We start from the raw sequence: 24,734 nt of genomic DNA, 5'->3' as shown, positions 1-24,734 counted from the left end.
TGATACGAGCCCCTGGTAGGCAGCAAACCTCTAGAGAGTAAGTGAGGTCGGTGAGTGGGTACCTGTATTTCCCACAGAAGAGAGCTCCCTAAGTTCACATTGTCTCTGTTTCAGTTTTAGCGCTGTTAAAAGACTTCAGTAATTGGGGCCTGGCCATTTTGAAGCTAGCTTTAAAATTCTGAATAACCCAGAACATTGTGGTAGGGAGTTAGGTATGTTATTTCTGTGAGCCAGGAAAACCTCAGACAAAGCTGACTGACAGTAGTGACTAAACTGAACTGAACAAAGGTACATCTTACCTATAAACTCAGCTCTGGATTGAACAAATTAATAAAAAAACTTAGGGAGGAGAAATGGGAAAAATTCAGGAAAGTCAAAGATTTTGTTTCAACAACTCTCCAGATAAAACAGGTGGATATGGAAGTTTATTGGTACATTTTGAAATTTAAAAGGAACCCAATGCGGAAACAAGTGATTACAAATGAAACAAAGTGCTTTCAGGACCTGGTAGAAATAGCTGTATATGTACTCCATTGCATTTCATTTCTTTCTGTTTCTTTGAGCTGGGCTGTTTGTTTGTTTGTTTTTAGTTTAGATTCAGACCCAGAAAACAAATACAAGATTATTACCTCTGTGGAGTTGGGGAACTAGCTGTGAAGTGGGGGGCACTTTCAAGACCCAGACTGTGTGTTGAAACTGAGGATCTGATACATACCTCCTACTTTGAAAGTCTCTGTTTATCATTCCAGGACTTGAAGGGTGTTAACTTCTCTGAACGGCAGCTACAGAGTAAGGTGTTGCCATCTCCCCGTACCAGGTATTGTGGGGTAAAACAAGAAGGAAAATAATTTTAATTTGCATGTGGCAATGCAGAAATTGGGCGTTTTGGCAGTCAAAACAAATGCTCCGCTCTGTGCTTTTACCACCAAGGTTCTTTTACTTCCCCCCACACACACACTTTTTTTTTTAGTCTAGTTACAAGGGAAATGGTATTAAAAAGACCCCATGAAACTGATAGCATGGAGAAGTAAAATTTTCAAAATATGTCAGGAAACACCAGGATTTAGAAGTGAGGCTCACATGACTGTGTAAATTCCAGCACTTGCTGTGACATCGTCAGCTTCGTGCCCAGTGAATTTGGAGAAGTGTTTTTACATGAGAGGTTATGAGGCTTAGAGGACGGCTGCTGCCTGGAGCTGTATGACCCATGTCCCAGGATAGTTTCATGACTAGTGGGCAAGGGGGCAGGAGGGAGCCTGAGCTATTTCTCAGCCTCTGGCGTAGCAAGGAATACCCCAATCCACCCCAAAAAGCGGGAGGTGAGCACACTAATGGGGAAAGCAGAGGACTCTAGTCTTTGCCTGCTAGAGACTTGGCACAGTGGTCCTGCTTGTGGCCTTTGGGTGCTAATGTGGGTGATGAACAGTGTCACAAGTCAGAGTGTGCTCTGGGGGAAACGGGCTGTCAGCTACATGCTGGAGGAAGAGTGCTGGAGCCTTAGCCCAGGCAAACTGTATTGACCCTGTGCTGCCTCACAGCAGTGCTGGGAGGAGCACTGGGGCTATGCAGGTAGCAGAGAGTTGGAGTTTTCAGAATGATTTGAGAGAAAATTCGTTTTCAGCTTCCCATCACAAGAACTGCCAGACACTCTCAGCACCCTGAAGCCCGAAGGAGGAGCCGAAAGCCAAGACTCGTCCTTTTGCTTATCGCCCTCTCAGCCTTCTGAGATTGGGTACTTAAACGTAGCGTCACCTGGAGACACCACAGCCTCCCAGCTGCAGGAGGAGAGTCAGAGCATCAGCTCTGAGAACTTCTAAACAGAGAGAGATGTTTGTAAAATACACCCTGACTGGACTGCAAGGATTTGGGCTCCTGTTGCCATCAGGTGACAAGGACTGCAGGAGGGAGACTTGCCAAATGACTTACTTGGTGATTTTTGTGATATCTTTCAACTAAATTATTCAACATCTTTTTTTTTTTTTTTTTTTAAACCTCACCTAACCCTAACTGTGTGTGTGTCATCCCACATCCCCCTGGGATGCATCCACCTGGGAGGCTGGAATTTGCAGACAAACTCAGTAAAAAGGAAGAGATGTGGAGTGAGACATATGTCCCCCCTGAACCCTAATTCCATGTCCAGTCCAAAACTATGAATTTTGTAAATAAAACTTGGAGAAATTCCCCTACATCCTGCTGTGTGTCCACTTTTCTCCATTCCCCTCTGTCTGTGCTCAGGTACTATTTGTTCCTCCTTTTGCATGCTCATACTTCTCCATTTAGTTTTGCATGAGCCTGGGGAGGAGAATGGATGAAATGTGAGTGCTCAGAGCTGAGGCTGGAGGTGCACTGGGAGGAAGGGAGGGCATTGGAGGATGGAGGGATGGAATCAGAAGGGGCACAGCAGGAAGATAAAGGAAGGTGAGTGTACAGGGGCTCTGCATGCAAAGAGGGAAGCAGAAAGGATCAGAGCATGTGCTGGGGGAGGATGTTCTGCACACATGTAAGTGTGAATGGAAGAGATCTGAGCATGCATGGAGGGGAGCTGAGCACAGAGTGGACAAGAATTGCCATTCCCATGAGGGGGAACTGAGGCTGTCAAAGGAGGAGGGAGGAAGTCCTCAGAAAAAATGAATCAGCCTGGAGGAGATCTGAGCTGTCACAGAGGACCATGGTAAGGAGAAAAGCAGTCCCAAATGGGAAGAGAGGAGATCTGTTCTCCCAAGGAAGGGAAATGGAACATCTCTGAAGAGGATGAAGAGGATCTGAGCGTGCATGGGGGAGCAGAAAGACTTGGGGCCCACAGAGGGGCAAGGGAGGCCTTTCCCTTGTGCCTGCCTCTCCCTGCACACAGCAGAGCAGGTGTGGGCAGTGGGTGCTCAGCTGGGTAGCCGCAATTTGAATGCATAAAAGCTGTCTCTTGTCCCTTTGAATCTCATAATCATGTTTCTTAGGTGAGAAAGGTGCTAGATTTGAAGGGGAAAGGGATAAAAACAGGCTTAGCAGTGACAAACTCATGAGACTGTGCCAGCAAGATCCTTCAGTCTGCTTTGTGAGGTGCTGGGTACACTGGAGCACACTGGAAATGTTGCTACACCAATGCACGCAGCACAAGGAAAAAACGAGGGGCTAGAAGCCTTGTCTCAGCCCCAGAGCTACGGCATCATTGGTGTAAGTGTAGCCTGGTGGGAAGAGCCCAGTGACTGCTGTGCTGTGCTGGATGGTTACAGGATCTTCAAGAGGGACAGGCAAGGCAGGGGGCTGATGCTGCAGGTAATGGAGGGGCTGCGCTGTACGGAGCTTGCAGCCGGGGGTGACACTGTTTAGAGCCTCTGGGTATGGACTAAGGGATAAGGAAATAAAGCGGATGTCATTGTGGGAGTCTATTAGAGCCCACCCAAAGTGATACTGAGGACTCTGGGGTGTCCCAAAAGGCACCTGCAACAGTCCAGAGGTACCCTGAAAGCACACAAAGAGGATGGGGTACCCCATAAGACACAGCCATGAGTTGGGGGAGCAGTAAAAGGCAGACCCAGGGGTGCAGAGCCACCTCAAAAGGCTCATACAGGGTCTTGGAACACCCTAACAAAGAAATGGAGGCATCCAGGGTGTCCCAAAGGCACACCAAGGGGGTTCAGATGTACTGAAAGGCACACTGAGAAAAGAAACAGATTGCACTGGTGAGTGCAGAAATATGCACCCAGGGTTCCAGGGACACCAAAAGGCATGCCCAGGGCTCTGGGAGGTGTCCAAAGGCAATCTGAGGAAGACAGAGCACCCAAGATGGCACACAGGGTAGGCAACAACACTCCAAAAGATGCACTAAGGGTCCAAATTGCCCCAAAAGTCTAAGTGAGAGGTCTGGAGTACCCAAATATGCACACCCACTGGTCCAGGAGTGCCCTATAAGGCCTACCAAGAGCCTTGGAGAACCTCAGAAGGCACAATGAGAAGTCAAGAGCACATCCAAAGACGGTCCCAGGAGTAGGGGATGCAACAAAAGACACTTCAAGAGCTCTGGGGCATCCCTGAAAAGGGGCCCGGGAGACCTGAGCATCTGTAAAACAAGGGGTTACGTGATGCACCAAGACAAAATGGATGCCAAGCAGTGTGGGGGCAGTGGTGTGCCAAAAGGTGCACTCGTGGGGACTGAGTACACTGAAAAGCAAACCAAAGGGTACAGGTCTCCCAAAATGGATGCTGAAGGGTCTGGGTTTCCCTCCAGGAGATATCCAGCAATCCAGGGATGCACAGAGGCACAAGAAAGGGTCACAGGTGCACCCAAACACACACTGAGGACCCAGTACTCACGCTGAGGTGCAATGGTGGCATCCCGCTGCCTTCTTTCATGCCTCTTGGAGCCTTGCTGGTGGCCGCCTGCTCTGACAAACCCATCCTTCTCCACACAGATGAGCTCTGGGTGGGTGCCAGGAGAGGAGGGGACTGCGGCAGGGGGCCCACAATGACCTGGGAGCCATGTGGGGGTGGGCTTGCACAGCCCCATGCTCCTTGGCTTGTGCGAGGGGCTGTGTCTTCAGCTACAGACACGTGGGCCCCACCAGCCTCTGGAAGGGTAAGATGGCCACCCCCAGCCGGCCCCCGTGCTTTATGATGTTGTCAAGCATTTTATGCTATCAGTGAGTGTGTTCAGCAGGCCAGGGCACTTGGGCAGGTCCCGCAGGCCCTGTTCCTGCTGAATGTGGTGCCGGTGACTTAACTCCGTGCCTCTTGGTGCCCATTCTCAAGGGCGTTTATGTGCGCTTGGCACAATCAGTATGTGTCAGGATCACTGGGAAAAAAAGTGCGCGTGGGACTATTACAGGTTGTCAGCACCTTTGGGAGTATGGCACGCTTCAAGGTTTCTACAGGAAAAGAAATGTGAGCTGGGCTTCTGGCTGAAGGTGACATGCTGTGCCACTGCCTTGTCTTTCAGAGCAGCATTGGTAGGAGGAACTGCTTGCTGGGATATTGCTCAATTTACACTTTATTTCTTCTCAGTCTCAGCAAAATGATGAGGTCTGGTTCCCCTATAGTGGCAGTCTTGAGAAATAAAAAAATAAGCTTTTGTTTCCTGTAGCATGGTAAGATTTGCCATCCCTCTAGGTAAGGGGGCATAAGGCCTCGAACCTCTCGTCTCTTTCCCCCTGCACCATCCTCCCTGGGCATTAGCACAGGTGGGTGCGGGTGAGAGTTAGGGTTAGAGTAAGGGGTAAGTTTAGGGTTAAGCTTAGGGTGTTACACTTACAGTTAGGCTTAGGGGCTAGTGTTGCATTGAAAATTCCCATTAGGGTTGGGGTTAGGAATAGGTTTAGAATTAGGCATAAAGTTAGGGTTATAACCTAGTGCTAGGGTTATCTTTGGTATTAAGTATAGGGTTTGAGTTTAGGGTTATGGTGAGTTTTAGGGTTAGGCTTAGAGTTGTGGTATCGGTTAGGATTAGCCAAGTGCAGCAGCCTGAAGCTACAGTCAGAGCAGTGAGCCTAGTCCCCGTGCAGCAGTGGGTTTCAGTCTCCATCCCACAACAGTGTGCCCACCCTAGATTTGTTTCCATGTTGTGGCGAGGGTTTCTGAAGTCTGTTGATCCCCTGGCCTTCACTGCTCTGCTGTGTGTGAGGGGCACTCATCTGCACCGATATCAGGGCTGGAAAAGCTGTTGTGCATGAGTATTGATGAGGTCCAACAGCACTTTGCAGCTGGGTGCTGGGCTGCTGAGTGACGGGTGCTGATCCTCCCTGCTCCTGCCCGGGCACCAGATGCACTGCAGTGCATGAAGATCACCAAGTCCCCTCTGTGCACTGGGAATGATTGTGCTGCTGTATGTAAAGGTTTCCAAATTCCACTAATGCAACAGATGGACAAATTCGCCCGATGGACAGAGTATACTGCTGTGAGTATCAATGACTCCTTCCAGTAGCTGGTGAATCAGTTTCCTGCTATGCACAAGGGTTCTCGTGACTTGCCAGCACCCAAGGGCTGAGCACACAGCTGGGTGCAAGGGATGCTGAGCCCTGCTGCTGCACCACACCTGGGCTCACCAGCATGGGCAAGGGTTTCCAAGCTCTGCTGATGCACCAGCATTTGCTGCTCTGCTGTGTGTGGGGGTCAGTGAGGCCCATCAGTGTGTTGGGTCCAGGCAAACTGCTTTGTACAAGGGTTTGTGAGCCTTGGTGGTAGCTGAAGCATCAACACCCTGTGGTGGGCTCCTGTGCATCTTCATTTACTCGGACCTGGCCACAGTACTTTGTATGAGGGATGCTGAGCCCTGCTGGTGCCAATGTAAGACTGGGTAGGCTGCTGTCTGCAAGGGTCACCCAGTCCCTCCAGAGCTCCTGGGAAAACTGTGCTTGCTAAGAGCGAGGGTTTGAGACAACCCATTGCAGGGGCTGGGATAAGAGGTAATAGGCACAAGCTGCAAGATGAAAATTACAACTTGATTGAAGAAATATGCTTTTTTGTTTGTTTCTTTGTTTGTTTTCCATGAGTGTGGTCAAATGCTGGAAGAGGGACCCAGACAGGTGAAGGGATTTCCAGCCCTGGAGATAATACTCAACAGGCAAGGCTCTGAGCAAGCTGCTCTTAACTGGACCTGCTCTGATTGTGAGTTTGGAGTAGATTTGTGTTGTTCTCTAGTCTATGTGATTTTGTGGGTTTATGATTTCATAAACCAGTATCTTGGGGACTGCTGCATTGGTGGAGCAATGACTATTGATGAGATGAGGAATGGAGAAGTAAAAAGGAAATAAACTCCTTCACAGAAGTCTATGGCAACTGGTCATTATGGTAATAATAGCAGAAACTTGAGTACTCTTGCTGAACTTTGATCACGTGAGTTTAGGTTGACATGTGAGAAAGGACAGACAAATAATAATAAAAATAATTAAATATAAAAATTGAAGCCTGTCAGCACTCAATATGTGATTGAGAAATCTTGGAAATCTCTTGGAAATATGTTACATGCAGATACCTGGCCTCAGTGTTTCATGCTAAACTGTCAACATCTGAGATGCAGAAGCAGAAAAGTTAAAGCAGTGCTTATGCTTGGGACTGTCAGCCTTCCCATACTGATCAGCCATCTCAAGATTTTTTTCCTATGTTTATTTTATTACTTCCCTTGGTTATGAGACCTGACATGGGCATTTTTTGCTGCTAAAGACAGGGCAAGCCATTGCCCTGCCAGCACATCTTTAATGCATGCAAAAGTGTAAAACCAAGCAACTTTTATTAGTATTTGCTTTACAACTTTGAGTTAAGCTCTGTTCTCTGATGTATCTTCAGTCGAGGAGGAGTGTTTCCCTTTATGCTCTCTACTAGGAAAGCTGCTTACCGGTCTCCTGGCCACTTCCCAGGGAATTAGGAGCAAATGAGGGGATAAGGTGCCCTCCTGTGGCTACACGAGAGATAGGTAGGCCAAAAATAAATGAATAAATAAAGAAAAGGCAAGTTTATCAATACGAGCTTACTACTTACAGCCATTGCTTGTTCCGTCATCCTCTCAGCTCTTCCTAAAACTTGCAAAAAAAAAAAGGAGCTCATTCTAAAGCCTATGTGGGCCCTTCAACCTGCCTGGTGCTGCCATAGCGTGTAACACACCTTGATGTTGCTGCAGCTTGTGGGCTGCTGATGTGAGCCTTCAGGTTCACAGCACGACTGACATGATGACAGTGGGATGAGAGCCAGCAGGAGGCCTGGAAACCCCTGGGGCCTCCATCAGCCAAATCCTCCTGGAGCCTCATCCCCAGAGTTACACACAGACTCCTGGCTCCCAAGCCTCTGAAGCCGTTCATCAGCGAGGCTGGCTTGATAACTCTCTGCTGATCACACAATGGCTGCTGGCACATGGCCCCCAGTCCCAATCCAGCTGCTGGCATGAAGACCCCCATTCACATACATGCGCACAGAATAAAAGGCTCCTGACACAGGAAAAGTGGTAGAGATGGAATTTAATGAGAAGATGAGACAGACCGTGCTGATCAGGGTACGGCACATACTGACTGGTAATCTGTTTATGTATCTTTATTTTATTTTATTTTATTTTATTTTATTTTATTTTATTTTATTTTATTTTATTTTATTTTATTTTATTTTATTTTATTTTATTTTATTTTATTTTATTTTATTTTATTTTTTCTTTCCCCAGGTTTATTCCTCCCTAAACCCCATTGATCCCCACTTTTCTCCACCTTTGGTTCCTCCCCTAAACATCCAATAGTAAGTTTAGTGAGATCCTGAAAGTCTCTTCCCTTGCATCCCATAATGTGACCCATATCCCTAGACCCAGAGAGAGGAGAGGGCAGGGGAGGAACTGGGGAGAGAAAGAGGGAAAGGAGCAGGGGGAGAAACTCTCATTGACTCATCCTGACAGGTTTCACATCTGAGGTTCTCCTGGGCAGCCCTGGCAGTAGCAGGGCCTGGATATTATTCTGGTTCTCCCACTTGTCATTGTTCCTCTGTGTGAAGACAAGCTTTTTAAACTTTAACACTCATTTCAGGGGTCACACATCCAGGAAAACGTATTAGGAATATGAATGTATAAAAAACTGTATATAAATATAAAAACTTTGTTCCTGAAATGTTGAAACAAAGATCTGCCTTTTGAGCAAGCTGTGCATTCTCCATCTCCCTGTAGCAAAGTGCTTTTGGCTATGTCAGGATTGCATACACAATTTCCTTGGTACTACAGGCAAATATTAAAATAAATTTGCATCCAACAGTAACTCTCTCTCTTATGAGGTAGTCATTCGCTCATTCTCTTTACCAAGCCACTTGTCATGGGGTGCATACAATAAAGCACCATCTGTTAGAGTCATCCTACGTTGCTATAAAACCAATCTCCCACACTGTTGTGCTCAACCTTCCATTTTTACTATATTTGGTGCAAAATGCTATGATGTTGAGTCAAATATGTGAAAAAAAAATATATAAATGCATACCTTATTGCAAAGCCTGAGTGGGACTGCCAATCATTGCACCTTGACTGTGACTTGTGGGTGCATTCTTCCAAATAAGCACGTTTGGAGAATAAAGTCAGCTCAATATCCAGTCACATGCAGAGTCTCTGAGAGAGTAAGGAATGCAGCCTGAAGGGTGTGGTAGACACTGAGAGTTTCATCAAAATATTATCTGAAAGTCAAGGTCATAATCAATGGCAGTCTTGGCTGTAGTGACCATGAAATGGTGGAGGTCAGAATGCTGTGGGCAGGGAGAAAGGTGAAAAGCAAGCACATAGCTTTGGGCTTCAGGGGAGCAGATTCTGGTATTTTCAAGAATCTGCTTGGAAGAGCCCCAAGGCATAGGGTTCTGGAGGTAAGAGGGGCCCAACAGAGCTGGTTACAGGAAACCTGCTTAATATGGAAGGATTGCTTACTCCAAGGTCTAGAGCAATGCCTCCCAACAAAGAGAAGTCAGCCAAAACTGCCAGGAGGCCTGCAGCAGATGAACAAGAAGCTCCTGGTGAAACTCAAACACAAAAAGGAAGCCTACAGAGGGTGAAAGCAAGGGCAAGTAACCATGGTGGAACACAAAAACATTGTCCAAGCAATTTCATCGCCCCCAGGGATGAAATTAGGAAAGCTAAAGCTCAGATGGAATTGAATCTGGCCAGGGATGTCAAAGACAAGTAGAAGGGCTTCCATGAGTACATTGGTGATAAAAGGAAGACTAGGGAAAATGGGGCCCACTGCTGAATGAATGGAGTTACACAGGATGGAAAAGGCTGAAGACCAAATACCTGCTTTGTCTCAGTCTTTTTCAGCAGGGCTGGCCTTCAGGAGTCCTAGCTCCCAGAGACCGGGGGAGAAAGCTGGAGCAAGGAGGATGTGACCTTGGCAGAACAGGATCAAGTCAGGGAATACTTCAGCAAATTGGACATAGAAAATTCCATGTGGCCTGATGGAAGAGGGAATGCCTGATGCAAGGAGGAGAGGGAACTACAGGATGATCAGCCTTACCTTGATCCTTGCAGAAGGGATGGAGCAGCATATCCTGAAAACCATTTCTAGGAACATGAAGAGCCAGAAAACCATCAGGAGTAATCGGTATGTGTTCACCAAGGAGAAGTCATGCTTGATCAACTTGATAAGCTCCTACAATGAAAAGATGAGCCTGATGGATGAGGGGAGAGCAGTGGATATTGCCCTCCTGGGCTTCAGAATGGCCAATGATACTGTCTGCCATAGGATTCTTGTAGGAAAGCTGCTGACATATGGGCTGGATGGGCAGACAGTGAGGTGCATTAAAAACTGTCTGGGTCCAGAGGGTGGTGATCAGTGGTGCAAAGTTGAGTTGGAGAGCCGTGGCAGATGGCACTGAGAGGCCACCCTTGATAATCCTTGATCAATTGTGGCAACTGGGAGGAGTGCCCAAAGCGTGGAGGAAAGCAAATGTCACTGCTGTCTTCAAAGAAAGGCAAGGAGGAGGGCAAAGTGGTGAAAAGTCTAGTTGGAGGTGACATAGCTAGAGGTTTACCCCACGGCTCTATACTGTGCCCAGTCCTCGTTAACTATCTGGATGGTGGGGTGGAGTTTGCAGCTGACACAGAACTGAGGGGAGCAGCGGATACACCAGGAGGTGGTGCTGCCATCCAGAGGGACCTGGGCAGGCTGGAGAAATGGGCCGCGGGAACCTCCTGAAGTTGAACCAGGAGAAGAAGCTCAAGGGCCTGCATCTGGGAACAACCCCAGCACCGGGACATGCTGGGGACACTCAGTGGACGGCAGCTTGGCAGGGAAGGACTTGGTGGGCCTGAAGGGTGCACGGAGGACGGAGCCAGGCCCTGTTCGGCAGTGCCCGGTGCCAGGGCGGTCCCAGCCGAGCACCGGGGAGCCCTCCCGTGCTGTGTGGGTGTCGCAGCCCTGGCACGGGCTGCCCAGAGGGGCTGTGGAGTCTCGTCCTTAGAGAGCCTCTGCAGCTGCATTGGCACGGGCCTGGGCACCCTGCTGCGGGCGGCCCTGCTGGGGCCAGGACAAGATGGAGCCGGGGCACCCCCACCCGCTCTGTGCCGGGGCCGTGCCGGGGCGGCGGTGACGTCAGGCCGCGCTGTGGCACTGGAACGAGTGCTGCCGTGACGTCACGGCGGTGTGACGTGCGCTGCCATCAGCCCCGTGACGTAGCGGTGCCGCCCGAGGGAGCGCGGCCCCGCCTCCCGCTGCCTCTTCCGGGCGCCATGGCGGTGCTGGCGGCCAACCCCAGCAACCCCGTGGTGTTCTTCGATGTCACCATCGGCGGGCAGGTGGCGCCGGGCGGCGGGCCCGGGGCGGGGAGAGGGGCTCGGTGGGGCGCGGCGGGGTCTTCAGGCCCGCGGCGGGTGGCTGAGCTGGCTGCTCTCGCTCTCTCTCTGCAGGAGGTCGGCCGCATGAAGATCGAGCTGTTCGCCGACGTCGTGCCCAAAACCGCGGAGAACTTCAGGTGAGGAGCAGCCGGCGGGCCTGCAGGCCTGGCACGGGGCTGCCGGCCTGGAGCCAGGCTCTAGAGGCTTCAGGGTGCAGGGGTGTGGTGGTGTTAGTGACGGTTTGTCAGAGCCGCTGCACCCGCTTCAGTTCAGAGCTGCCCGTGACCGTGCAGCATCCTAACCCCTAGCGGAGCTTTTCTGGCTTGAAGGTGAAGGGCTCTGGTCCCTCTCTGCTCCCTCTGTGGAGCTTCTGATACACTCACTGTGTTTACAAAAGAGAGTGCCTTAATGTCATGGTAAAAACTCTGCCGCCCCATTCTCTGTCATTGATTACGGGAAGTACCACGTGGATTTCCCAGTTCTGGAGAAGTGAATATGCCCTGTCCCCTGTGGAACATGCTGTCCTGCTCCGCATTCACTCTCTCTTACAATCTCAGTGTTAAATACCTAAACCTCAATATCTCTGCAAAGCTCTGTTTAGAAATGGAAGTGATGAGCAGTTACTGATGATTCCTGTTTCACTGGGGAATATTGCTAGTGTAATCAGAAAAATCCTGCACAACATTCAGTGTGTGTTTGGTGAATGCAGCCCTTTGTGTCCTCAGAATTCAAAAGTGGTTCATGCTCTGGTCTTCTGTATTTTTTTCTTTTCCAGGCAGTTTTGTACAGGTGAATTCAGGTACGTGGGTTATATTCTTTTAAGTAGCATACTCAGAAAAACAAGGCTGGGTGACTAGAAAGAAGGCCCACTGGGAAGCTTTCTTTACTATGCTGCTGTAAAATGAAAGACTTACAGAAATCTGCTCTGCTGAAAGTGATTAGCTTGGTTGGTCACAGAGATGGTGCACTTTCCCCTTTGGGCATGACTTTGGTCATACTCCAGTTGCTCTAAAAATACATTGCCTGCAAATCCCACCTGTATGTGCTGCAAGTTACAACGGTATCCTGTTAAGATTTTGAGATGGATGTCATAAACAACCATGTCATTTAATGTGCAGAGCCCATTCAGGGTTTGCCTTGGTCTCTGATAGCATCAGTGCATGTTAGGACCCAGCAGACACTGCTGGAGGTGGGTTGTATATCAAGGGAGTTCCTAATGTACAGGACAACCCTTCAGGACTCTAAACTCCTGGGAGGGTTTTGTGTTGGGATACCCAGTAGGTGGTAACAATTTTCCTTTTTATTTCCTTGCAGGAAAGATGGTGTTCCTATAGGTTATAAAGGAAGCACTTTCCACAGGTACTTCTGCTTTTGCTTAGAAGTTTAAATAGAAGTATGAATTAAGTGTGATTTTCAGACCTGTCCCAAGGGCATTATTGGTGTAGGAGGCATTTGTAGGTGGTCATGGCTAATACTGTTCCTCTGCAGCCTCTGCTGTGTCTATCCTCTGGGGGATTTGGGGACGCTATCAAGTGCATACCACAGGTCACTGCAGAGGGTTTCTCCATTCCTGGTCTGCCAGATGAGAGATCATTTCCTTGTATCTGTTACGTATCTCTATCTCTTGTTGAACAGCAATGGTCCCTGTGGTGGATTGGCATTGGCTGGGTGCCCACCAAGCTGCTCTCCCACTACTCAGCAAGATGGTGGGGAGAAGATGCAATAAAACAGCTCCCAGTTGCGATAAGGACGGTGAAGTGGTTCACAATTAACATCACGGGCAAAACAGACTTGGCTTTAGGAAGATTAATGTATTTTTTTGCCAATTAATATCAAAGTACAATAGTGAGAACTAAAAGCAAACTAAAAACACTTTATCCCCACCCTTCTTCCCTGGTTCAACTTCAGTCTCTGTTGTACTTCCTCCTAAGCGGTGCAAGGAACAGGGAATGGGGGTTATGGTCAGTGGAGCACTTTGTGCTGCTCCTCCACAGTCACTCTCTGCCCCGACTACAGTATGGGGTCCCTCCCACACTATGCCATCCTTCCCAAACTGATCCTGTGGGGGCTGTTTACAGGCAGCAGCTCTTCAAGAACTACTCCATTGTGGGTTCCCCACAGGCAGCAGCACCCCCCACATCCACCTGCTCCACCAGGGGCTCCTCCATGGGCTGCAGCTTGGAGATCTGCTCCATGCGGGACCCATGGGCTGCAGGGGGACAGCCTGCTGCACCAGGGGCCTCTCCGCAGGCTGCAGGGGAACTTGTGCTGCGTGCTCAGAGCACCTCCTGCACTGACCTTGGTGTCTGCACGTTTCCTTCTCTCACATTTTCTGACTCTTCTCTCACAGCTGCCAATTAGTGTCTTTTTATTTTCTTAAATTTGTTTTTTAGCATAAACATAAACAACATTGCTTGTTGGGTTGGCTTTGACAAGTGACAAATCCCTTTTGGAGCCATCTGGAACTGGCTTTATATGTCACGGGGGAGCTTCCAGTCTCTTTTCACCAGGAGCTACCACCCCTGCACACCCCTCCCATTCCTCCAATAGAGACCCAAATTACCTGATACCAACCAGTAGTTAATATTCACTGTTGGTTGTAGACTGTAACATTCATAGACCCTGATGACTTCCTCTGTGTAGTAAAACATAACTTCTTTTTAATGCGTATTAAGCTGTTTGAGGCATTTTTCTACAAAGTATCATTTTACTTTTCTAGGGTAATAAAGGATTTCATGATCCAAGGAGGTGACTTTGTAAATGTATGTATTGCTTACGTATTTTTTCCTACATGGTGCATATGCAACTCTTTTCCAGGGTCCATGCTGATTCCCTCTCTGTTTTGAGGCATCCAGTGGTAACTGGAGGCTTCCTCACAGCATTGCTACCCACTTACTGCAACAGATAGTAATGCACTTGAAAACAACTCTGTAGTCTTGGGTGAAAATATCTTCTCCTTCCCCATAATATTTCTTCTGTAAAATAGAATGGCAGTATAGCTAGAGGCTTTTTAAACTTGCAGAGATATTTTTTTTTTTTTATCCTGTTGTCCTCCTTTCTCCTGTCTGCCCAGGAAGAGACCCTGTGGATTTCCAATGTCTTTGTGAAGACAAGACCCTAGTACAGGAACAGAGTGTCTAATGCAAGAGAGTTTAAATCAAACCTAACTTTTTCGCTAGTGAATTGTCTAAAAATAGCAGAGAGTATCTGTGCCTGCAGTGTTACCATAGGGGAAAAGCAGGGTATTTAGGCGAGGCTGTAAGACCACTGAGTCTTCACTGTCCTAAGACCCAGTAGTTACTTAATTTCTGGAACTATTTGAAATCTGAAGGGTGTGGTAAAAGATTATTATTATTTTTTTAAATGCAAAACCTGACTGTGTGAAAGTCACTGAGAGAACTAACTGTACAGGGGACAGCTTAGCCACACCAGGTATTTAGGCAGTCCCCAGTTGTGATGCTGCAGGAGAGGGAGCAAGGACTAGGCAAGCACATCAAAAGATGCGGAGCTGTGCCTCTTATATTATTAACACTTATTTTCCTATTAAGTCTGGCCTAATAAAGAAAGTATATGTTAGGTAGAAAGGCAATAAAAGGAGACAGACTACATCAAGCCAGAATAAATGGGGCTAAAGCAAGCGGAATATCAACACAGAAAGGGAAATTACAGTCAGAATAGTAAATTTAACTGACCATGCCAGAGGTACCTGGTTGCGTTGCTTCTACAGCTTTCTCTGAAGGGTTCCTCAATGCACCTTTTTAAGGCCATTTTACTGAAGAGTCTCTGCTGGCACTGTACAGGAATTTCTCTGTAGGGCTGGACCAGAAGTCAGGGTGGCCTTTCAGTGATCCCACAAGCTATATCTCGATGAGTTGTCTGTCAGGCTCATGCAAAGTCATAACCTCATGAGCCATCAAAGCTTGCAATCTGCAGCAGTTACAGGCCATGCTGCTTTGATTTAGAAATGTGTTGAGGACTGAGAGCAAGCGCTTGTAGTTAAGTACAAGATATCTCAACTTGGTAGAAAGTACAGCAGAAATGAGCAGCTCTGTACTTTAGAAACTGCCCTTGCTTGTGACTTTGCAGACATTAGCTGCTAAAAACTGAACAAAGGGGGCACTTCCCTATTTTCAGCAGAGTCACAGAAAGTAAGGTGAAATAAGCGTGACGTCAGCCAGTTTCTTCCACTTCCACTTCTGCTTTCCTTGTTTTGCCAGCCAATACTTCCTCCCCTCCCTTTTCCCTGGAGTGCCTGTTAAGACCAGGTGGTTCCATACCAAGCAATCTATGACTTCATTGCACTGAGAGGCTTGGACTTAATCCTTACATCTCTTTGGGTTTCTGCCAGCATATTGATGACAAATGATGTACTGTGTAGTTAGAATCCAGTCACAGTTTCTCTTCAGAAATGAAACATCTGAACGTGTTCATCACTGTTGTATATAAATGGCAGTACAGCATCCATTTTGGGCTAAGTTTAACACTGCTTTTGCTTGGTTATTTGAAATTTGTGCTACAGAACAAATGCTGTAGCTGACTAATCCCTCTCTGATGCAGGGAGATGGCACTGGAGTAGCCAGTATATATAGGGGTCCTTTTGCAGATGAAAACTTCAAGCTGAAACACTCTGCTCCTGGTCTGCTTTCTATGGTAAGTATAAAATTAAGATTTAAAAGCTTTTGTTACTTTCTCTCTATGCTTTTCTTGAATGTATAAAATGTTTGCCAGACAGCAGAAATCTCCATCACTGGATATAAGGTCTGAAAGACCAGCTTTGTAAGTACCAGTCAGGTTACTCATGGGTTAATGTGTCGAGTAACACTGAAGTCCTGATCCTGCAGCATCCTTTTTCCTTACCTGTTGGAGTTCAGGGGCAGGCTTTGTTTGATCAGCTTTCAGAATAGCTTGATTATTGATGTTTTTGAACAGTGGCAAGTGCTGTTTTTTTTTTCTTCCCCGATACTTTTATTAAACACTGACCTTAGCAAGGATGAAACAGAGAGATTTGGGAGTTTCAAAGCCATAACAGTGTTACCATGGTATCTTTCAGAACATATGCTTCCTGTTCAACACTGTAGGAAAACTGCAACCATTGCATGTTGTCTGGTAGGAACAATACACTGTTTTCTGGGAGTAGAAAGCAAGTGGGGCCAGAACCAAATGTTCCTGTCTACAACTGCTTTTCCCTCCACTCTTCTAGCTGTCTTGTCCTTAAAATTACTTGTTTTGGACATTTACTGTTTGGATTTGATATTCACCCTGTTCAAAATATGGTCCAAACAGATCTGTCACAACACAGCTAAGCAAGCAGTGTACCACAGTGTGTGAGAAGGGATGCCATGCTGGTATTGCCAGCTTTGTGTTAAAGCAGCATGGCTCTGGAGTTGTTCTGCTGGGCCAAACCAAGGTCCATCTCAGCCAAAGGGATTAGCCTTAGATTGGCACTAAGGAAAAGATCCAGTGTGACTGTGTCCTGTGTAGCCCTACAGGTGCAGGACTTGCACAATTCACTCGTCAGTACAAAAACGTGCCTTAGTGTCTCCTGATTGGCAAAAGAGCTTTGGAAAAATTGAAATGGACTTGAATGTTGCAGAGATGTTTTCGTAGGAGAGACCAAATGCTCTGGGCGTTGCATTCAGCTCTGAATTGCATCATGTCATTCCTGTGAACCCTGTGTTGGCATGATCATTAGCTTTCTGATCCTGACCGTCATAATAGGCACCTTTTTTATTTGTAGGCAAACTTCCAAATAGCAGAAATCAGCTTCTTTTTTTTCTGTCCTGGTTTCTGGCTTTCAGTTTTCCCCAGGATAATACTGCAGCCAGTAAGTACTCATCACCAAAAAGTTCAGCCTTTTTTCAGGAACATGCTCTGGAGCCCAGGTTTCAGCACAGTCTTGTGCTGAAGGTGCCTTTGTAGAATTATCATAAGAAGTTGACGTGGCTCTTGCACACATTGGCAGGACTGACTTGGTAGTACACTGTGTCCAAGCACAGGGTACTCTCCTGCAACTAAATGTCTTGTTTTCTTTGGTTTGTATAACAATAAACTTAAAAAAAATAAAAAAATAAAAAACCTAGGTTAGTTCTTAAGCAACAGCTCTTTCTTATATGAGATATCTTTGCCTTCAGCTTTGGGAAGTCCTAATTTTGTATTTTGACATTCTCAACCCCCAGGCAAACAGTGGTCCAAGTACTAACGGCTGTCAGTTTTTCATTACGTGTTCCAAATGTGACTGGTTGGATGGGAAACACGTTGTGTTCGGTGAGTATCTGTCACGCAGGCCTGGTATACTGGCTCGTGGATGCACTCTGTGGCACAGCTGCTGAAATGAACAGCCATGGACTGCTTGTTCCTTTCCCATCATTAGTGCCAGCAGAGGTATTTGTGCAACCAGATACTGAGATGGACCACTGGTGAAATGAAACATTTTTTCACAGCTTTAATCCAGATTAAGTTCTTTGATCAGTGTATTATGTTACTACACAAGTCCTCATGCCAGTGCAGATGGGTGAAGGGTTACCTTTCTTCTCCACTGTCAGAGAGTGGAGCTTTGAGCTGAGTTTGTAGAACAAATGTGGTTCTGGGGAGTTACATTTCCATGTACTTCCTCTTGAGCTGTAGGGTTTCAAGGCCAGATGTTAAGCTCTTGTCCTGTTTACTACTTCCTCTAATTCTTGAGTAACTCTTGATATCATTCTCTGCCATTTTCGCATCGTTACACATAGTGTGTTGATGGAGTTGATACATATGCTGATGGTTGTACAGCTCATGCTGTATTTTACCACAACTGGTGGAGGTAAGTCTCAAAACCTAGTTTTCTACACATGCCACCCGTGTGAGGGGAAAACACGCATGTGTTCTGTATGTGGCAAATGTTTTAAGAGGGATTGTTTCTTTCATCAGTTTAGAGATCAGTAGCAAACTGTGGAGTGACCAATTACTATACACTGTGTGGTGCTTTTTGGAGAGGAAAAAAAACTCATGTACATGTTGGGGAGGGCAGCAAAGGTGGAAACAGGCCATATTGAAGTGGATCCATTTTCTCATTCTAGGTAAAATCGTTGATGGACTGTTGGTAATGAGAAAAATTGAAGTAAGTTGAATTTGCCTTTATTCTCTGTGAATGTCTGTGTTGGAAAGTCACGTGGGAGAGCAACAAGGGTTTTTCTGTTCTCTCCTGCTGTCAGTTTAACGGTTACCAGGGAATACCAGTGATGGTAACTGGTGTTACTGGTTGTCATCGTTAATAAGATAATAGGAAACTGTTGTGACAGTCAGTCATTTAGATTGACTTAATTTAGAAATGCTGTGATCCCGTGGTTACTGGTTAGTCTTTGAGTGGGGATTTTATTCTTGTGGCTTTATTTGCAGTGCTTTGCATTTGTTCAGGAAGCTAAATTGAAAAGCTGTTCCATCAGCAACTCAGACAAGAGAGTAAAGCAGATCACTTCTGTGCCATTGCCTAGGATTGTTCAGTGGATGCTAAATCATCAGTTCTGCTGATCCGTGATCAGCATATGTAATAAGGAAAGTTAAGTCTTCTGATGGGCTTCCAGGAGCTCTAGATAAATATGTTCAGACATGGTGGTTACCCTGTATGAAATACACCACGACTGGGTATCATGGCAGGATGGTGAGTGGACTTACACAGTGTGTTATATGATACAGCTGACAGTGACTTCATGGTACACTCCTGCTTTGCGTGGGGAACTGTGTGCAAGGGCCATCAAAGAATCCAAAAAGTGGGACAAACACAGAGCTGCCAGCTGTTAGGTATTGAGAAAAGGTCCCATGCAAGGAACTATGTAGCGTGATACAGTTGCTAGCCCTTTGTTGCTAACATTTTTCACTAAAAGCACTGATGGAAGAAGGGTTGTGGTCTGTGCTGGTAGGATGTACATCACTGCAGGGAGTGCGAAACTAAAGGAATTAACTAAGAAGTTCTCCTGGACTTGGCTGCTCTTTCATGAACAAGTGGTTCAGAATAGGGGATGCCTTGTGACTATCTGTTGTTTGGATTCCCCTTCTGTATGAATATCAGTTTACTTTGGTTGTTGCAGCTCTAATTGGTAACTTTAAAGATACATAAACCAGAGCAGCCCTAAGTGACATCTAAGTGATATCTTCTCTGTTGTATCTCACGAGGAGCTCCCCAGTTTTTGCTCTCTTACTTCTTTTCCATGCAAAGGATCAGGGTCTGGTCTGTATGCCAGACTGTGGTGTACGAGAATGTTCATTGCCAAGATACGTGAAGGTGCTTATATGCTGCTCAGAGCTCTTCGTTTCCATGTTCCTGGTGTTGCACAGATGCCTCTTAGCCAGTCTTCAATTACCTGTCACTCACAGGGTTTGCTATTTTCATAAGGTGTAACACTCTATGTTTGTTTGTTCCCAGAATGTGCCTACGGGTCCAAATAACAAACCCAAGCTGCCCGTTGTGATCTCCCAGTGTGGGGAAATGTAAAGCAATGGAACAGAAATGTGGTAAGTCTGTCTTCTGAGGCATCCAGTGCAAGTGAAACATGGGCTGCCGTGTTTCTTACTTTTCTCTTGGCTTGTTTTCACATTCATCTGAGTCCGCGTAAAGTTGACTCATCTCACTGACACTGAAACCAGCAGAAAACACACCTCTAATATAATTCTAATAGAATTTTTACCAGCTCAACTCCCTGATGCTGTTTCCCTTCAGGCTACATAAAGACCAAAGGCAGCATTAGAGGGATAGGATTTTGTGGCTGCTGTCTGAGGGAAGATGGGGTCATGGCAGCCCTGCCTTGGGTGGGGTTAGACTGCCTTGGAGCCTCAGCTTTAGAAATTAGTGGATGAAAAGAGACCTGCAACAGGAATGCAGCTGGTGTTACCCAGGCAACTTGCAGGGATTAGGGGGTTCACTTTGACCTGCAGTTTGGTGAACTCTCCTAATGCTACAGAAAGTAGAGCGTCCGTGTTTGGTGCAAGCAAAGATCAAGAAAAGAAGTGCTGGGGGAAGAGAGGACTTGAGCCTACTTGCTCACTACAGCCATAGGACAGTTACCACTGGAGGGCCAAGGGATTATCATTTTGCATCGCTTTACCTTAATTCAGGAAGATACCACTGTCATTACAAAGGGAGATGTTTCCAGCATTTACTATGGCCCAGGCTTCGTTTTGGTTAAATCAGTAGCTCCAAGACTGAGCTTAGTACAGTACTCTGTTTGCATTTGTTTGCCCACTTCACTGTTAATAAAAAAACAAACAAAAAAAACACCAACAAAAACACACACACACAAAATAGAAAAAAATTAAAAAAAAAAAAAACAACAACAACATGACCAGATTTCAACGTGTCAGGCTGCAGCTTGTCAAAAATCTGCTGTATTAGCTTTTGGTTGCTGATTTTTCAAATTTCAGCAGGCAGGCGCTGACAAAAGTAACTCTGCAAAATTTTTGACTTTTTGTTAAACAGTTGCCAAAGGTGTCTGGAATTACCTGTGAAAATGCATCCCTGCTACCGGGGTTAAGTCTTTCAGATCTGCAGTGCTTCAGATATTTCTCCTATTTGATGAAGTGACGATAAGGAATGTAATCATTCTTTCATTTTCCTGGTACTTCTGGTGGCATTTATAGGCTTTTGAAGATAGGGACAACCTTGTTAAGCAGGCTTTCTTGCAGATGAAGAGACCTGTGCTCATGAGTGGGATCCTTGGATCCAGACCCGTTGATCTTTGGAGCCTTTGTACATGATCTGTGGTCAACATCCAGCTTGAGACTGGAAGGTGTGGGTGTGCGGCTGGTGCCACCGTGCTTACTTCCTAACCAGGTCTCAGGAGCTGCCTTTGTGTATGCTGCTGCCTGTCAGTGGCCTCTGGGCAAGAATGGGGTTTGTCTCACCCAGCTTCAGACAGCTAAATCAGTTATTTGTCAAGATCCTTTAAAATCAGCCCGGTGAAACAAACGCCACTGTTGGTTTTTAGTAGGCTGGAATGGAGACCCAGGAAGACTCCCTGGTTCCCTAGGTCTTGTAGACAGGTTTGGCATGACCTGGTGCATGCAGCAGATAGTGCTCGCTTCAGTGCCACCGCGTGGTACCCAGTGCCACTGTGCAGTCCTGCTGCTGTTGTACGACATTACAGATGGCCATCAAGCATTCCTCATGGAAAGGGACTCTTCACTGGGGAGCGTAGCAATAGGACAAGAAGTAATGGCTTTAAACTACAAGAGGGTAGATTTAGATTAGCTACAAGGAAGAAATTCTCTCTGAGGGTAGTGAGGCACTGGAACAGGTTACCTGGAGAAACTGTGGATGCCCTATACCTGGAAGTGTTCAAGGCCAGGTTGGATGGGGCTTGGAGCAACCTGGTCTGGTGGGAAGTGTCTCAGCCCTCCCTGCCCATGGCAGGGAGTTGGAACTAGATGATCTTTAAGGTCCCTTTCAACCCAAACTATTCTGTGGTTCTATGATTTGGACCTCTTTGTTCTCCTTTGTTTCAGTGCTCTGGTGGTTAGGAGGCCTTTACTGGCTCCATGCAGTTTCAGTTCCAGCTACTTCCCTCACTGTCCTTATCCTCTTTACAGGCCAGACCTGCGCTCTTGACGTTCTCCTGAAGTTATTTAATAATTGGCATCTATATTTTTTTAACACATTCAAATGTAAATAAACGATTGTGGTAAATACCAATGTAGTGGACATCAGTTAACATGCTTGGGAATGGATTCTTTGGGTGAGAAGGGTTACTGGGTTTTTACTGTCTACTGTGCCTGCAGTGTGCGTTGCCCTTAGCTGATCCAATAGGGAACACGTTCTGTGCATGGTACTGAGAGGCATTGCTGCTGGAAAGAAGGGGTGAAAGGAACATGGCAGATCTGTGTTACAGCAGTTCTTTTCCTTGGCAGGTAAATAAGGCTGCCTGGCAGAGAGGTCTTAGCATCTTAGGAATGTCTACAACCTTTTTACATGCAGCTTTATTGAAGGACAGGAGATTAGTACAGCACAAAGGCTTTATCAGCATGAGTTTGCTGGGCTCCGAGGTGAGTTATGCTGTAAACCCTCCCTTGGCACATCCCAGTGCTAGGCCATCGGGCTGCTTTGTGCCACAGGTGTTACAGGAATTTACCTGGGTGTTACAAGGATGTTATGGAAGGCCTTTGGGCTGGGAAGCAGAGAATGATTGTGCTGTAGGAGTAAAAATCAGGGCTCCGTGTTCTTCATGGTTGCAAAGAAAACCGTCAAGGCTGCAGGTTTGTGGAAAAACTGCCAATCTCAGACTGGGTTTGCAAACTCACCTGCTGGGTGACTTGAAAGCACCCCTCGTGGGGGCTGGGCTTAAAGGTGAGTTTTCTCGTGCAGCAGATTAAATATAAAAGAGGTTGGACAAAGTCTGTTCGGTCACGTGCAATTGCCTCATCCCATCCTGATACGCCCCATGGCTCCTTGGGCAGCAAGAATGTTTTATGATCTTTGCCTATGGTGTGCTGTGTGGGGCTGTCTCAGGGAGGCATGGTCTGTGCAGGTAGCTTGTTCTTTACTTGGTGCTGGAGAGCAAATGCTGATGTATTGGAGGAGAGATCCTGCAGGCAAGCTTTGGTGTCCTCTTTTATGTAACAACTGTTTAAAATGTTTATGGTAGTCAGGCCTTTCATGTCCCTATTCCTGCAGTTGCACAGCTGCTGAGGACACTCGCACTTGCTTCTCCACAGCCCAAAGCATTTTTTGTAGCTGCAGTATGTCAGGTGATGAAGAAACAGAGCGTACCTTTCCTCTCCGGAACAAGAAACTGCATGGGGCTATCTCATAGGAGATGAGGGTTGAAAATTCCTCCTATGGAGGAGAAAACTGGACCCACATAACAGCCGTGAGGTAGAGGTGACCAAAAAAATAAGACAAAATTCAGGTGTTCCTGCTCAGGAAATGTGTCCGGATGTCCTTTCCCTATGGGGTTAGGCATGAGCTTAGCTCCAGGTGGCTCATGGAAGTGCTGCCTGCCCGCTGCAGTGCTGAGGTTCATGGTCTGGCTGTGGGTACCCAAATTCACCGTGCTTTTTCACCAGGGAACCTATTTCTAGGTCCAGGCTGAGGAGCACTTTCTCAACCTGGTGTATTTGTATCACTGTGATCAGCCAGTCTTCCTTCCTGCATAGCAGGAGCCACACAGCTTCCCCAAATTAATTTCTAACAGTGGTAAATCCATTGTAACCTCTTGAAAGTTGAATGGTGAATTAGATTCCTGGTTACGTTTGTCCCCCTTGGACACTGAACGTGCTGAGTTTCAGCTTTCCAACCGTTGCTGTTCCTTACTTGCTGGCTGAAAGTTCTCTCAACTACCACATTTTTGGGTTTAATTCCCTGGGATGAAGTCACCCTTCAGTCATGTGTGAAGCAAATCCTGGAATCTGCTGTAGAGCAGATGATCGTTATTCTCTCTGAGCTCCAGTATCTTCCTCCAAGTGTGGATGTTCTTACTGGAGGTGGTACATGTATTTCTGTCTGTCTCTGTACACCTGAGTACCAGGTTAGCCTTTAGACCCTGCAGGTGCCTCTCCTCAAAAGACTCTCATGCCCTGCTCGCTAGCAATCTGTGGCCCATGCATTCTGTAGGTGTGTGACCCATAAATCCTTACTGGCATCTTACTGCAGATCTGAAGATTTCTTACCAATTATTGATAAAACTGATAAATTGTTTTGACCCTCTATTTTATCTGACTCTATATGCCATTATATTTTGTCAATTTTCTCGATTTATTGAATGCCATCCAGGTTTGATGCCACTCTAGTTTCTTGATAAAGGTTGTGATATGGATGCAGACCCCCTACAGGACTGTATCGCTGGATTAAGCTCTTTCCTTCAGTGGCTGAGTTGGAGATCTTACGGAAAAATATACCAAGTTAGCTTGACAAGACCTGTGTCTGTAAACCCACAGCAACTGTTGTTGGTTTGAAACAGTTACGTGGCTTGTTTTGGGTTGTCCATTAATCAAGCCCTGCGTTTTGTCAGGGATTTCCATCAGGTCTCTAATTATTTTGGTCACGGCATCACATGCTCTCTCCCTCTTTGTCCATAGATTGCCTGCCTCGCAGGGCTGGGAAGCCCATCAGACAGCCTGAATCAGCAGAAGCAGTCAGCCTCCAAGAGAGCCTAGCAGTCTGTCAGATGTGTTTCGGGCTGCGTAGGCTCTTTGCTAGAGCCTGGGGAGGTGAGGGGCATGGGGCTGAGCTGGGAAGTACCTGCCGCTTGGCAACACAGCTCACCTGGAAGCTTCTCCGTCCAGGATGAGCAGCGAGGCACCATCTCTTTGCACCCTGTGACTGAGTGCTGCCTTGGCAGGGCCCCATCCAAGCCCTCATCCGGCCGGGACTCAGTGGTAATTGTAAGAGTGCTGAAGGGCTGACCCCAAGGGGACGCTTAGCGCACTGGTGGCAAAGATAGTGCAGTGATGGGTCCTGCAGAGACCTTGGCTCTGTTCTCGGTGGTTGCTGGTGACCTTTCCCTCC

The 24,734-nt window shown here is 46.9% G+C and overlaps 2 protein-coding genes across 5 annotated transcripts in view; both read left to right on the top strand.

Moving 5' to 3' along the window:
• The window catches only part of CCDC30 (coiled-coil domain containing 30), a 40,110-nt gene extending 38,128 nt beyond the window's left edge, over window positions 1-1,982 (top strand). The window contains exons 20-21 of the mRNA XM_068658279.1: window positions 750-817; window positions 1,622-1,982. Of these exons, the coding sequence (XP_068514380.1) occupies window positions 750-817; window positions 1,622-1,817 (264 nt within the window). The 3' untranslated portion in view covers window positions 1,818-1,982. The remainder of the gene's footprint in view (window positions 1-749; window positions 818-1,621) is intronic.
• Window positions 1,983-11,081: 9,099 nt separating this feature from the next.
• On the top strand, window positions 11,082-24,407 carry PPIH (peptidylprolyl isomerase H). 4 transcript variants are annotated; one of them, XM_068658295.1, is made up of 10 exons: window positions 11,082-11,224; window positions 11,336-11,400; window positions 12,039-12,062; window positions 12,578-12,622; window positions 13,983-14,025; window positions 15,821-15,913; window positions 17,440-17,527; window positions 18,319-18,359; window positions 19,662-19,750; window positions 24,305-24,407. In XM_068658295.1, the coding sequence occupies exons 1-9, from the start codon at window positions 11,159-11,161 to the stop codon at window positions 19,728-19,730; spliced, it is 534 nt and encodes a 177-aa protein (XP_068514396.1). In that variant the 5' UTR covers window positions 11,082-11,158; the 3' UTR covers window positions 19,731-19,750; window positions 24,305-24,407. The 4 variants fall into 4 exon arrangements, with proteins under 4 accessions (XP_068514396.1, XP_068514394.1, XP_068514395.1 ...); XM_068658293.1 differs by lacking the exon at window positions 24,305-24,407 and adding an exon at window positions 21,821-21,923; XM_068658294.1 differs by lacking the exon at window positions 24,305-24,407 and adding an exon at window positions 21,737-21,923.
• The last annotated feature ends 327 nt before the right edge of the window (window positions 24,408-24,734 follow it).

The sequence above is a fragment of the Anas acuta genome, chromosome 22, assembly GCF_963932015.1.
Source record: "Anas acuta chromosome 22, bAnaAcu1.1, whole genome shotgun sequence".
NCBI classification, from domain to species: Eukaryota; Metazoa; Chordata; class Aves; order Anseriformes; family Anatidae; genus Anas; species Anas acuta.
The sequence above is the reverse complement of the archived record's forward strand: the minus strand, read 5'-3'. Positions and strand labels throughout refer to the sequence as shown.

Bases quoted from the DNA above. Each gene is read 5' to 3' on its own strand.
- PPIH (XM_068658295.1), top strand. From the start codon at position 11,159: ATGGCGGTGCTGGCGGCCAACCCCAGCAACCCCGTGGTGTTCTTCGAT. The intron at 11,225-11,335 runs GTGGCGCCGGGC...CTCTCTCTGCAG, and splicing joins ATGTCACCATCGGCGGGCAG to GAGGTCGGCCGCATGAAGAT. The intron at 18,360-19,661 runs GTAAGTTGAATT...GTTTGTTCCCAG, and splicing joins TGGTAATGAGAAAAATTGAA to AATGTGCCTACGGGTCCAAA.